This window comes from Neophocaena asiaeorientalis, unplaced genomic scaffold (assembly GCF_003031525.2).
Source record: "Neophocaena asiaeorientalis asiaeorientalis breed wild unplaced genomic scaffold, Neophocaena_asiaeorientalis_V1.1 scaffold327, whole genome shotgun sequence".
NCBI lineage: Eukaryota > Metazoa > Chordata > Mammalia > Artiodactyla > Phocoenidae > Neophocaena > Neophocaena asiaeorientalis.
In genome coordinates, this window is record NW_020174560.1 from 8,880,371 (window position 1) to 8,894,571 (window position 14,201).

The 14,201-nt window shown below is 54.1% G+C and overlaps 2 protein-coding genes across 6 annotated transcripts in view; one reads left to right on the forward strand and one right to left on the reverse strand.

Annotated features, from left to right (window-relative positions):
- MMP28 (matrix metallopeptidase 28) overlaps window positions 1-7,555 on the forward strand; it is a 24,371-nt gene extending 16,816 nt beyond the window's left edge. For 2 of the 5 annotated variants that reach the window (XM_024757553.1, XM_024757554.1), the window contains 4 exons: window positions 1,131-1,376; window positions 2,725-2,874; window positions 3,205-3,372; window positions 4,203-7,555. In XM_024757553.1, coding sequence (XP_024613321.1) covers window positions 1,131-1,376; window positions 2,725-2,874; window positions 3,205-3,372; window positions 4,203-4,597 — 959 coding nt within the window. In that variant the 3' untranslated portion in view covers window positions 4,598-7,555. The remainder of the gene's footprint in view (window positions 1-1,130; window positions 1,377-2,724; window positions 2,875-3,204; window positions 3,373-4,202) is intronic. The other 3 variants (XR_003004870.1, XM_024757556.1, XM_024757555.1) reach the window with 3 other exon arrangements.
- CUNH17orf50 (chromosome unknown C17orf50 homolog) lies at window positions 6,364-7,365 on the reverse strand (the record flags this gene model as incomplete). The annotated part of the gene is made up of 2 exons (XM_024757551.1): window positions 6,364-6,602; window positions 6,704-7,365. Coding segments are annotated over 2 exons (873 nt in total), but the record flags the coding sequence as incomplete, so codon positions are not given.
- Window positions 7,556-14,201: the final 6,646 nt, after the last annotated feature.

The following is a 14,201-nucleotide window of genomic DNA, read 5'->3' on the forward strand; positions in this document are numbered from 1 at the left end:
AAAAACCCAAAAAAAAAAGCTTTTTTTTTTTTTTTTTTTTTGCCCCACTGCGTGGCATGCGGGATCTTAGTTTCCTGACCAGGAATCCAACCTGTGCCCCCTGCAGTAGAAGTGCAGAGTCCTAACCACAGGACCACCAGGGAAGTCCCCTACATACGCTTCTCTCTCTCTCCTTTTTTTTTTATTATACATTTATTTATTTTTGACTGAGTTGGGTCTTCGTTGCTGCACGCAGGTTTTCTCTAGTTGCGGCGAGCGGGGCCTACTCTTCGTTGCCGTGCGCGGGCTTCTTACTGCAGTGGCTTCTCTTGTTGCAGAGCACGGGTTCTAGGCACGCAGGCTTCAGTAGTTGTGGTGTGCGGGCTCAGTAGCTCTGGCTCGCTGGCTGTAGAGCTCAGGCTCAGTAGTTGTGGCACACGGCCTTAGTTGCTCCGCGGCATGTGGGATCTTCCTGGACCAGGGCTCGAACCCATGTCCCCTGCATTGGCAGGCGGATTCTTAACCACTGTGCCACCAGGGAAGTCCCCCCTATATGTACTTATTAATAAATAAGCTATACCTACCCATAAATACACTCAGCACCCAGATCAAGAAACAACATTACCAACACCCCAGAAGTCTCATTAAGCCCCCTTCGGGGGTAACCACTGTCCCTACTCCTAGATCTCTTCGAAAGTAAGTAACGGTCATTACCTGCGGTAGACACTAAGTATTACATGTAACATACACAAGTACACACATCCCTTTTTAATACTCAGAACAACCCCGTGAGGAGCAACTCCCTTATCAACGTGCCCATTTTTCAGATCTAAAATCTAAAAGCTAAGACACAGAGAGGTTAAGCTATCTGTCCAAGGTCACACAGCTAGTAAGGGGATAAAACCGGGATTGGAAGCTAGGCAGTTTGGCCCCGTGCTCTTTGTACACCACGCTCCCTCTTAGGCTTCCAGGCCCCATAGCCTAGTCATCTGTTCATTGCTCCACACTTCAGCTTCTGCCAGACTTAATTAGGAGGGAAATTACTCATCAAAACCGCAGCCATACACACGACAATGGCATTTGCGCCGGGCGGTGGGAAGTTGGGGGGTGTCGCGGGCGGCGGCTCCGCCTGACCTCCTCGCCGCCTGTAGGCGGCGCCCTGGCGCACGCCTTCCTCCCCCGCCGCGGCGAAGCGCACTTCGACCGCGACGAGCGCTGGTCCCTGAGCCGCCGCCGCGGGCGCAACCTGTTCGTGGTGCTGGCGCATGAGATCGGCCACACGCTCGGCCTGACCCACTCGGCCGCGCCGCGCGCGCTCATGGCGCCCTACTACAAGAGGCTGGGCCGCGACGCGCTGCTCAGCTGGGACGACGTGCTGGCCGTGCAGAGCCTGTATGGTGAGCCCCCGGCGCGCTCGCCACTGCGCTCTCCCCTGTCCCCTGCGCCCCGGGATCCCCAGGGCTCGGACACCGGCTCTTCACATAGGATCCCCCATCCTAAGCGCAGGAAGCTGGCCTCCCCATCACAGGTCCTTCACGATGCTGAAGCTTCGGGCTCCCCTCAAATCTTGAGGAACCTCATCTGCCCTGCTTCACCCGCATGCCTGGCCTCTATCATCCCAACCAATTCCTGGGCACAGCCCTCCTCTGCGTTCCAGTTGCTGATTCCTGCCCAACCAGGGCCGCGCAATTCCTCTCATATCCCTGCCCCATCATCCAGACCCAGTCCTCGGTCCCACCCAGACCCCAGAGCCCTCATTCCTGCTCCCAGCTAAAGCTCCTGTGGCTCTCCCCCAACATTTCCCTCTCCGTGATCTGATGCCCACTTTTCCCCCAAGCCTGGGCCTCTGCCTGGCGGTGGACTTAGACAAGGTCTTCTCCCGCAGAATGAACTGACTGCTGCTTCCCAGAGATTTATCTGGACCCCAGCCCAGGGCTGTGACCCTGAGTACCTGGTGTGGTGGGCAGGGCCAGGATCCCTAGGATCAAGAACCATTCCATCGGGGTTAGCAGTTGCTTTTGGGCAAAGCACTTCCCCTTTTAGAGCCCTCGGTTTTATCTTCTGGGGGGAAAAAAAAGGTGGGGGGGATAATAATTGAGGCCCTGCTTACCTCCCAGGGCTGTTGTTCTGGTGGATATGAACATGCTTTGTAGTCTAAGAGACCTACACAAAGGTAATAATAATAGCTGCTATTTCACGAGTGTCTACCATGGGCCAGACACTTAACACACCCATGAGGTATCTTTTTATCCACAAATGAGGAGAATGGGGCTCAGAGACGTTAGATAACTTGTCCAAGGTCACCCAGCTAGGAAGGTGCAGACCAGGATTCAGGAGCTGGTGCCGAATTCTAATGCCTCGTTCTCATAAGTGAAGTATAGTGACGTCATTATTATAACTGCTGTAATTATCACAGCCCAGGCCCCTGAACTCTGCCCTCATGCCATCTGCATTGTCCAGGACTCAGGGAAGAGGACCCTCTGCCCTTTTTAGTTCCAAACCCTTGTTTGGTTCCCCCACTCCGATTTTACCCTTTTCCAGACTGTTCGGCAGGAAAGAGGACTTCTGAGTTTGGTGCTATGGTTATAACACCAACAACCAAGGACAATTCTTAACCCCCCACCCTTGCCCTCCTTCCCTGCCCCTCATGTCAGATAATGAAATGAACCAAGGGGGAGGTCTCGAGCACTCAACACACCCCCAACCAGTGTGCATTCTCTCCCACTTCCCTCCTTCCCTGTGAAGGGAAGCCCCAGGGCGGCTCAGGGGCCATCCAGCTCCCCGGAAAGCTGTTAACGGACTTTGAGGCCTGGGACCCCCACAGACTCCAAGGAAGGCGCCCCGAAACCCGAGGTCCTAAATATTGCCACTCTTCCTTCGATGCAATCACTGTAGGTAAGATGGTCCCGCTGGTCCCTTGCTTCCTTCTTCCCTCCTCCTCCTCCACATCTCCAGGGATCTCCGGAGCTGGAGTACAAGGTTGGGGGATGAATTATAAAATCCAGAAATCCCAAGTCACAAGCATTCTGCAGGGTAGCAAGCCCACGCCAAGCAAAACGCTGCTTCCTCCTGCACTTTCCCCTCTGCCCCAGCTGTGCATGCTGTATCCTCTCTGCTGCATCCTCTCTCATCAGTTTGGGAAGCTGGGTTCTAGGGAAGCATCTTCCCTGGAAAGGAGGCAGGAGGCTGATAGTCACTCCTCAACTTTCTCTTGTCTCTGGGCAGATGGGCAACATCGACTGTACATATTTCAAGGGAACCAGTTCTGGGAGGTGACAGCTGATGGCAACGTCTCAGAGCCCCACCCACTACAGAAAAGGTGGGCAGGGCTGCCCCCCCATATTGAGGCTGCCGCGGTGTCATTGGAGGATGGAGACTTCTACTTCTTCAAAGGTACCAGCCCTGGGGCAGATGAGAAAATTGAAGCCTAGAGAGGGGAGGAGTCTGCCCAAGGTCAAAAGAGGGGAGGCGTCTCAATTCCATTCTGAACCTGTGGCCCCAGAATCTCTCCCAGGAGATTCCTTTAGTGATGGGTTGGGGGGCACAGGTGTCACGGTTGTCCCAGAGAGAGAGCGGGTGGGAGAGTTTCAGAGAAGAGTCTAGAGGGAAGCAGAGGATGGCTCTGAGCTCTGCAATACAGCAGAAGGACAAACCTTCCTTGGAATCCTGGCTGTGTGAGTCTGGGCCTGTCACTTAACTCTTGGAGCTTGAATTTGTTGAACGGGGAAAATAATCCCTCAGGTTTGTTGGGGAAGGAGGATTAAAAGAACATAATGTCTGAGGAATGTGCAGTATGAGAAAATTGTGTTCATTCATTGATTCAACAAATATTGAGTGCCTTCTACAAACTCGGCTGGAGGTGTTGGGATACAGTAGTGATCGAAACAAAATTCCCTGCCCTCACCGAACTGTTGGTAGTAATGGCCGTGGAGAAAGCCCCTGGACTTCCCTGAAGTCTACCACTCACCTGGGAGGGCGCGTGCTTCCCGCCTGGGTTGGGGAGGTTCCTTCAGAGCAACCTGCCCTCTGCGGACACCTGCTGGAAGTGGAGGCCACAAGAGTCCCTCCTCTACTGTTTACAACTGATCTATTTTGATTATCACAAATACTGACCACCTTGGACTCCAACATGAAGGGGAGTAGGAATATGGGGGGACAGAGGTGGGGTAGAGGACCAAAGGGCGAGTGCACCAACTCACGCTGGCTCTGCCGATGTCCTACAGGGAGTCGATGCTGGAGGTTCCAGGGCCCCAAGCCAGTGTGGGGCTCCCCACAGCTGTGCCGGGCAGGGGGCCTGCCCCCCCACCCGGATGCTGCCCTCTACTTCCCTCCTCTGAGTCGTCTCATCCTCTTCAAGGGCGCCCGCTACTATGTGCTGGCCCGAGGGGGGCTGCAGGTGGAGCCCTACTACCCCCGAGGCCTGCAGGACTGGGGCGGCGTCCCTGAGGAGGTCAGCGGCGCTCTGCCCAGGCCCGACGGCTCCATCATCTTCTTCAGAGACGACCGCTACTGGCGCCTCGACCAGGCCAGACTTCGAGCAACACCCTTGGGCCGCTGGGCCACAGAGCTGCCCTGGATGGGCTGCTGGCACGCCAACTCGGGGGGCACCCTGTTCTGAAGATGCCCCCACCTCTTAGTGAATTGCTGGCGCGCTCTCGTGGCCAACGTGTATCCCCAGCCCCAAGGGCAGACCCTGTCTGGAAGCCTCAGAGCCTCCCTGCAGAAGTCCAGGCAGGAAAGTTCATCTGCGTTCCCTGGAGAATGTCTTTGTGCTGTCAAGACATTGATCTTTGTGGGATCAATTCAACGAGAAGCCGAAAAGGATCCCAGACCCCACGGCCCTTTCCCCAAAGACTCATTCCTCCCCAGGCCTTGGGGATTTTGTTTCTTTCCCTAAAGGTGCAGTTCCTGTCCATGAGGCCACAGCACTGGGCAACCAGGAAGGATGCAAAACTCAATGGAGAAGTTGGGACTGCTTTGCAAGACTGTCCCTTCCCCTCAGGGCCTCCTGGCTCAGTCCTTGGAGGATTTTGTCTTATTTAATCAGAGGCCCCACCCCCAGGAAGTGGATTGAGTACAAGGGTCTCCAACCTCAGGGGTGTCAGGACCCAGAACAAGAAGGAGACCGATGCAGGCCTGCTGGGCCCTGTTTCTTTCAGCGGTTGGGGGGAAGGCTGGAATAAAGAGGTGCTCCCAGCTGGTGGGCCTGGAGGGGGGAAGCAGCCTTCCTTGGACACGTTTCCAGTAAGAGCAGGTGGGTACGGATGCTAGGCAGGCTGCAACCATGTTCTTCCCGTCAAAGCCGGGACCAGTGAGTTGTGCGTGTGTGTAGTTGTGATAGGGAGAGGGGCCCTGCCTCTCTCCTCAAAGATCAAAATATCCTTCGTCCACCTCATCCCCCAGGCCAGATGAAGGACCCTGTGTGGCAGGAGGAAGACAGGGGCCTCTCTGGAGGTCTGCACAGCTGCAGTCGCTGGGGGCTCTGCAGGCCTGGAGAGCTTTGTGCTCACAATGGCCCCATTCTCCTGGCCACACACGAAGCATTCCAGGAGCTCCCGCTGGCCGGCCGAGAATAGCTGGGATTCCTGGAGAAGGACCCAGCTCTCCGGCCTCCCAGTCTTCTGTCTCAGCGGCTTCTGGGGCTGGTTCTCTAGTCCTGCCCCCTGCACACCTGCCAGTGCCTCCTCTGCACACACACTGACCTCAGCCAGACCGGGCTTCCCGCGGGAGGGGAGGAAGGTCCGGCCAGCTTCAGCCCTCAGCTGCCCGTGGGCATTCCTGGCCCGGCAGCTTCATTTTCTTCTCTGCGCCGTGGGGAGAATGGCCTTTGACTGCCCTTGGCTGAAAGTGCTTCGTTCCGCCCTGTCCGGGGGGAGTTGCAGGGAGGAGGCTCTCCGCCTGCCCTTTTCCCTCTGGCTTGAACCCAGGGGAAGGGGAGGAGGGTCGATCTTTATCCCACGCCCCACCTCAAGGCACTGACACTTTGATTAGGGGCTTTATTGAATGATTTGAGGGAAGGGGCAAGTTTCCCAGAGGGGTTATTTTTTCTAGGCGACGCCTCTGCTCACCGGGCCCGAAGGACGTGAAATACCCCAGAGATGAGCGTGAGGCTGTACCAGGGGGCGCGAGTCAGGTGGGCGGTGGGCACTGCGTGCTGACCCGGGCGCTGGGGCCCTCGGGAGGCGCTGTTGGAGGAATGGAGCTCCAGGCGATGTTGGGCTCCGCATTGATGACAGGTGGGGCCGGTCATCAGCGGTGGGCCTGCTGGGCTGCTCGGAGTGGGGCGCTCCGGGAAGGCGGCTCTCAGGTACGTACCGGAGAGCGCTCCGCGTCGGGGGTGGAGGAGAGGGTGGCGGGGAATTTGGAGTCAGGCGAGGATGGAGGGCCACAGAGACCGGGGACTGGGGGGCGCTCAATGGCCCACGGCAGCCCCCGCGCCTCCAGAAGCCCGCGCCTCCCGCAGATCCGGGTGCTCCAGAAGGCAGTGCGCCACGTAGCTCTGCGGGCTGTGCAGGTTCCTGCACTTCTTGCAGAAAAGGATCTCGCAGCGCGCGCAGCCCCCGCCGCGCAGCCGCCGCCGCCGCGTCTCCAGCACGCACGGCTCCTCCGGGGGGATCCGCTTCCTGCGGGCAGGGGCCGGGGCGCTCAGGGCACCGCGCCGCCAGCTCCCGCCCGGGGCCCTGGCGCCAGTACATCCCGCCCCCGCCGAGCGGCGCGCCCTCACCTGTTGGCGAGAGGGGCCAGGCCGCCGAGCAGTGCTAAGGGGCTGAACCAGCCCCAGAAGCCGCTGTCCGCGCGCCGCAGCAGCGCCACCTGCAGGCTGCTGGACTCCTGGCTCAGTGGATTGTACGACACGGAGCCCCGCTCCCGGCCCTCGCCGCCCTCCGCCTCCCCGCCCTCCGCCTCGCCCTCGGCCGCGCGCTCCTCCAGCGGCCTCTCCTCATCCTCCTTCGGCGCCCCCTCCGCAGCCTCCGCCTCCGCCTCTGCCTCTCTGGTCCCGGGCTGCTCCAGCGCCTTCTTCCACAAGGGGGTCTTCACGCCTGTGGGGGCGGGGGGCGGGGAAGAGGTCAGTGAAGGGCCTGGGTACCCTGGTACCCTGACTTTTGCCCACAGCCCGACCGCCCGCCTCCCCAGCCAAAAAAAAAAAAAAAAATAGGCAGGCGTTCGAACGACGGTGCGCACGAGATGCCCGGAGCCAGCAGGATTCCAAGAGAGGGTTACAGAGTGTGCAGGATTTCCTGGGCAAAGGAAGGCCTGGTTTCCTAGGTCCCCACACTTCCTAGCTGAAGACTCGGGGCAAATCACGTCGCTTCTGTCACCTCCGTTTCCCTCTCTGTAAAATGGGAAAAAGTAGTGCCTATCCCAAGGATTACTGTAAGGCAGGTATCAGATCGAGTGTGTTTGAAGCGCCTGGCTCAGGGGCCGCGGGAAGCCATCAACAAACAGGTGCAATGAGCCTTGCGAACCCGGAGGAGATGGCGGTTCATCACCACCTTCCTTCTAATTGGCTCCGGGGTGGGGACTGATCTCTGTGCAGGCTGTCAATAAACATTAAGTGCACTGATTGGAATTTTAATAGGTGGTTTATATTTTGTTTTCTGGATGGAACGGGATTTCCGTCTTCAAAGTGGGCCATGCCTTAAGAAAGCCCAGCAACACCTGCGGCGGGGTGGGCAGGCAGGTGGGCACACAGCGCCTCTGCGCTGTTAGAAATGGACGCCTCTGATGAGCAAAACAGGAAAAGTGCCCCTTATGAGCGGACTAAATAGAAGTTTTCTTGCCCTCCCACCCCATGGGCAGACCGATTAGGAAAAGGCTGCCCTAGGGGGGAGCCAATTAGGAAAAGGCGTCTATTCCTCCTTCTAGGCTTGACCCGAACCGCCAGCTGGATTTCAGCCACAACTGTCCCCCTTGCTGGTGTTCAGGACACAAACTCCACAACCCCAAGCGGCAGTCCTGGCAGGCGGGAAGTTCTTGGACTGATGTGAAAGTAACACGGCCGCCGCCGGTAGATGTCCACCACTCACTCAGCAAACACTGACCCAGCCCCACCGTGTGCCCTGCTGGCTGCTCGATCTGGGAAGCTAGACTTGTAATGAAAAAAAGGGGGAGGAGGGCAGGGAAGACACAATTCCTGGGGTTTGCGCTGGAAAGGTCTAGAAATTTTTCTATTGATCCCTGCCCATCATGATTAAAGAGGTTGGAGACAAAGCGGAATGATAATATAGTGTTCCAGCCCACATGTATTGAGCACCGACTGCACGTAGTCACCGGGCTAACCTCTTCATACATCATGCCCCTTCATCTTCCCGACCCTCTCAGGCAGGTGACGTGGTAGGTAACAGAGGGGCCTCTGAATTTCAAGACTTTTGAAACCTTTCAAGAAAAGTTGTTTCAAACATTCTGCCAGTTCTTGGTATTGCTAAATGTGGAGAACCAAGATCCACTGTACTTTTTTTTTGGCCACGCCGCGTGGCATGTGGGATCTTAGTTCCCCAACCAGGGATCGAACCTGTACCCCCCTGAAGTGGAAGCCCAGACTCCTAACCACTGGACCACCAGGGAATTCCCAAGGTCCACTGTACTTTTATTTAGGAAAACACATGAAGGAGCCTTCTGGTTGTGAAAGGCCAGACGTAGTGCACAGCCAGAGAAGGGTGCTGGGAACATTTGGGGAGGATGAGGAATTGGAAAGGAAGGTTGGGATTTGGGGGCCCAGACTATGGAGTTTGGGCTTTGTCCTTCAGCAGTGGGGAGCCACTGAACGTTTTGACACAGGGATGTACTCAGAGCCATCCTTTAGGATGTTCCCTCTGACAGAAGGAGACAGAGAGAGACCTACTTAGGAGTCATTACAGTGGTCCAGGCCAGAGAAAAGATCCGAACAGCAGCAGGTGAAGATGAGAGAGCAGATGTCAAGAATATTCAGGAAAGAGAGAGAAGAGGGCTTGTACATGGATGGGTAACTGAGAAAAGGTTGGGCTTCTACTCTGGGATTGCCATGGTGATGTGTTGATTGGTCCACCCTGGAGTCAAGAGACCCTGTCCTCCGGCCCCACTCACCGTGTTTATCCATTCTTCCCGAAGCTGTGCTGCCCTCTTCCCTTGCTCAGGCACTGGGATGAGAGGGAGTTCCCACAGAACTTGGTCTGGTCTCTAGGGCCTCTGTTGATTATGAGGGGGTGGAGCTAGAACCCCACCTGCCCATAGGGTTCCACCCCAGAATAGTTGCCTTTTCTAGAGCTTCCAAAAGCACCCCCAAACAGTACCTTTTCTCTTGGGAAGGTATTAAAGGGATAGAGAGCAACTTTGGCCCCCAATAGACTGGGGTCAAATCCCAGCTTTACCACATAAACATAAAAGCTATTAGCATATTACCTTTCTGACCCTCAGTCTCTTTATCTGTAAGTCAGAGATGGCAGTGCAGTACCAGACTTTACCTGGCCCACAGAAAACACTTAAAGCATTATGTTTATTTCCATCACTATTTTCTCTTTCTGTTCTATCCCTGTCCTTCCTCACCCTTGCTCCCCAGCCTACCGACTTCCAGCACGTTGCTTTAGCTCCGAGAAGCAGAGGACATGGTGTGAAGTCCTGTAGGAAGCAGAACTCGGGCAAGAGCTGGGTGTAGCTCCTGGATGTTCTGTATGTGTGTGAGAGAGCTGGGGCTGGGGAAGGGAATAAAATCATAGAAACTTGGGAGACTCCTTCTTTTCCTGGCCTGACAGTGGGGTGTGTTGGTAGAGTCAGGGGTATGGAGAGGGGCAGAGGATGCAAACCCAGATCTGGAGAGTCTCAGTCTGATGGGATACAGTTGCTGGAGTCAAGGAAATACCAGTCTGATAGGGGAACATGATATGGTCCTCCATCCAGGCCTGAAGCGGGGTGATGGGGTCTCTTCCTTCAGGCATCTCCTAGTTTGGTGGAGCCAGTTTGGTGGGAGGTAGAACAAAGTGGGCAGACCAGTCCCCAGGAATCTCATGGGGGCAACGCTGTCAAGAACTGTAAAGAGTCTAAAACTTTACCCAACTTGCAAGTTAGCCTGCTGTACTTTCATGGGTGCTGCCAAAAAAACACGAGACTCCTGGGTTGGAGAGGAAGGACCTCATTACTCAAGGCACAGCAGCATCAGCATACCTGTGTCATCTCCTCTTGGCCCACTGTCCCATGGGTGCTATAGGGATGGGTGCCGGGGAATACCTGCATATGCAGTCATTTGCATTATAAGAGGACCCCTGAGCTTAGGGAACCCTAATCTTTCATGCTGGGCAGTAACCAAACCTCTTCTTTGCTCCAGAAAAAGACACTATCTCTACTTCCAAGGTTGTTCACTATATAAAACACCCTTGAAAAGTCAGTACCTCTGCTTGCAAGACATGCAAAAATAGGAAAGACCCATGCAGAATTGTCTCCCCCACAAAACCCCATTTTCCTTACATTTACTAAAAGAGCCTATAGCCACCTTGGCTCTTCTTTTTTTTTTTTTTTTAAATAATGTGGTAGCATGCACATTACTTTTTTTTTGAATTTTATTTTATTTTTTTATACAGCAGGTTCTTATTAGTCATCAATTTTATACACATCAGTGTATACATGTCAAACCCAATCACCCAATTCATCACACCACCACCCCCAGCCCCCGCCACTTTCCCCCCTTGGTGTCCATACGTTTGTTCTCTACATCTGTGTCTCAATTTCTGCCCTGCAAACCAGTTCATCTGTACCATTTTTCTAGGTTCCACATATATGCGTTAATATACTGTCACTCTGTATGACAGTCTCTAGATCCATCACATCTCAACAAATGACCCAATTTCGTTCCTTTTTATGGTTGAGTAATATTCCATTGTATATATGTACCACAGCTTTATCCATTCATCTGTCGATGGGCATTTAGGTTGCTTCCACAACCTAGCTACTGTAAATACTGCTGCAATGAACTTTGGGGTGCATGTGTCTTTTTGGATTATGGTTTTCTCTGGGTATATGCCCAGTAGTGGGATTGCTGGATCATATGGTAATTCTATTTTTAGTTTTTTAAGGAACCTCCATACTGTTCTCCATAGTGGCTGTATCAATTTACATTCCCACCAACAGTGCAAGAGGGTTCCCTTTTCTCCACACCCTCCCCAGCATTTGTTGTTTGTAGAAATTTCCCCCAGTCCTGTCCAGGTCCTGCATTCAAATCCCACTAGCCTTCGAAGTCTGATTCTCTAGGAGTTCCTCCTCCCGTTGCCGGACCCTCAGGTTCGGAAGCCTGACGTGGGGCTCAGAACCTTCACTCCAGTGGGGGGACTTCTGTGGTATACATGTTCTCCAGTCTGTGAGTCACCCACCCAGCAGTTATGGGATTTGATTTTACTGTGATTGCGCCCCTCCTCCCGTCTCATTGCGGCTTCTCCTTTGTCTTTGGATGTGGGGTAACGTTTTTGGTGAGTTCCAGTGTCTTCCTGTCAACGATTGTTCAGCAGTTAGTTGTGATTCTGGTGTTCTCACAAGAGGGAGTGAGAGCACATCCTTCTACTCCGCCATCTTGGTTCAGGCTCCTACTTATTTTTTTTAATTAATTAATTTTTTTGGCTACGTTGGGTCTTCGTTGCTGAGCATGGGCTTTCTGTAGTTGCAGCGAGCGGGGGTTACTCTTCATTGCGGTGCGTGGGCTTCTCATTGCGGTGGCTTCTCTTGTTGTGGAGCACGGGCTCTAGGCGTGCGGGCGTCAGTAGTTGTGGCATGTGGGCTCAGTAGTTGTGGATCGTGGGCTCTAGGGTGCAGGCTCAGCAACTGTGGCACATGGGCTTAGTTGCTCTGCGACATGTGGGATCGTCCTGGGCCAGGGCTCAAACCCGTGTCCCCTGCATTGGCAGGCAGATTCTTAAACACTGCACCACCAGGGAAGTCCCAACCACCTTGGTTCCTGATTGCAAAATTCAAAAGTTTACTCTGGCTAATTTAAAGAAAAAAAATAGAGCTCACAGAATGGCTGGAAGACTTGACAATTGGAAGTCAGGTTCTCTCTCTGGGGCTGGGCTCATCTTCCCTAATTTCAAGAAAGCCCTACCTAATACCTGAAAATAGGATTTTATTAGCAAGAATGGAAAAGAAATAGCTCCTCTGTATTGGGGTAACCAGTCTCTAGAATGGCTCCCAATGACCCTTGTCTCCTGGTAGTCACACTCTTATGTAGACCCTTCCCAAATGAAATAAGGCCAACCTGGGTAATTAATAGGATATTGTGGAAATGACAGAGTGTGACTTTCAAGGCTAGGTAATAAAAGACCCTGTGGCTTCTGTCTTGCTCTCTCACTCTAGAGAAAGCCAGCTGCCATGTCTTCAGGACACTCAAGCAACCCTATGGAGAGGTTCATTACACTGAGGAACTCAGGCCTCCTGCCAGCTTTAGTTTTCTTGTTTCCTCATCCATAAAATGGGTACAACAATCACCATCTTGATGCCTTTAAAAGGTAATTGAGGGACTTCCCTGGTGGTCCAGTGGTTAAGACTCTGTGCTCCCAATGCAGAGGTTCCGGGTTCTAGCTCAGGTCAGGGAACTAGACCCCACATGCATGCCGCAACTAAGAGTTCTCATGCCACAACGAAGACCCCACATGCTGCAACTAAGACCCAATGCAGAAAATTACTTTCCAAAAGGTAAAGAGAAGCCCTGCATAATCTGAGACCCCCATTTCCTCTCTTCCTCAGAGTCTACCTGTCATTGCTATTCCTGGGATATGCCAACCATCCCCCTGCCTAGAGTTTTTTAAAAATTTTTTTGGCTGAGCCACATGGCTTGTGAGATTTTATTTCCCCAACCAGGGACTGAACCCAGGCCACGGCAGTGAAAGCGCTGCGTCCTAACCGCTGGACCTCTGGGAAATTCCCCTGCCTGGAGCTTTTGCACTGGCTGTTCCCTCTGCCCGAGTACCCTTCCCGAAGATATGCTTCCTCACTTCTCTTAGGTCCCTGCTCAATCATCACCATATCAGTGAGGCCTTTCCTGACCCCCTTATAGAAAATACCTCCCCCCTTCTCCTTTAGTCCTTTAGTTTTCTCCCTGGTATTTATCACCATCTGACTTACTATAGACTTGTAAGTTTGTTGTCTGTCATCCAACACCCACCAACATATTAGCAGCCTCCATGAGGTCAGGGACTTCATTTATAGCTACACCCTCAGGGCTATAATAGTGCGTGGCACACAGTAGGTACTCAGGAAATATTTGTTGAATGAATGCATTGCTGTGGCCATGGGGTGAGGTACTATGATTGACAGCCCACTCTGGAGGAAGCACATGGGTAGAGTGGGAGGGGTTCTCCAGAGAAATCAGGGAGCATGGTGCACAAACAAGGCTGCTGGGAGAATCAGTGAGAGCTGGGACCCCCCCCAGTCTTAACAGTCTGATACTTCCCACATTCGCGATTCCTCTATTCTTCACAACACCCTGGAGAGGTAGATGTTATTATTCCCATTTTATAATTGAGGCAACTAAGGCACAGAGAGGCTAGGCAATATATGAAGGCCACAGAGGGCTTCAGGAAAGGGTCCAAGGCCAAACTCATGTGTATGGACTCTGTCGCTGCATCTATTTCATCCCTATCCTACGGTGCTCACTAAACACCAAGGGGCATGGCATCCCCTGGCCCTGCTTCTCGCCCTCATTTCCCAAAAGCCCCCACCAGTGTCAACCAAGTGAGAGAAGCCAGCCCCAGCCTTCCTCTGCTCCCCAGGCTCCAGGGCGGGCAATGCCAGGAAGGGTTAACAAGGAGTGTTTGTAGCAGTCACTGTCTCCAAGGAGAGGAAAGCAGAGTGGAGAGGCCGACAGCCAGACTCCAGGCTGGCCGGTGGTGGGTGGGATGCAGCTAGCACAGCCTGTCCAGCCCTGGGGGGAGAAAGGAGTGTCCTCACCTCCATCTGTCCTGGGAGGTGGCGACCTCTGAGCGGACTGGGCAGCTGGGGTGTGAGGTCGCTGCAGGGCTACCAAGTAGGAAAGTTCTGGCAGGGACTGAGGAATGGGGAGGGGGAGGGGGCAGGCCTGGCCCAGCCCAGTGGCGGCAGTGACAGTGGCTGAAGCCAGCGGCAAGTAGCAGAGCCGTCCTGGGCTCTCAGAGGACAAGGGGAACCCCTGAGTCAGGGAGAACCAGCCAAGACCCAGCAGGTGGTAGGAGTGAAGACACAGCTGTGGGAGAGAGGAGGCAACTGCCCCTTTCCCGGCTGGTGGTCCAGCC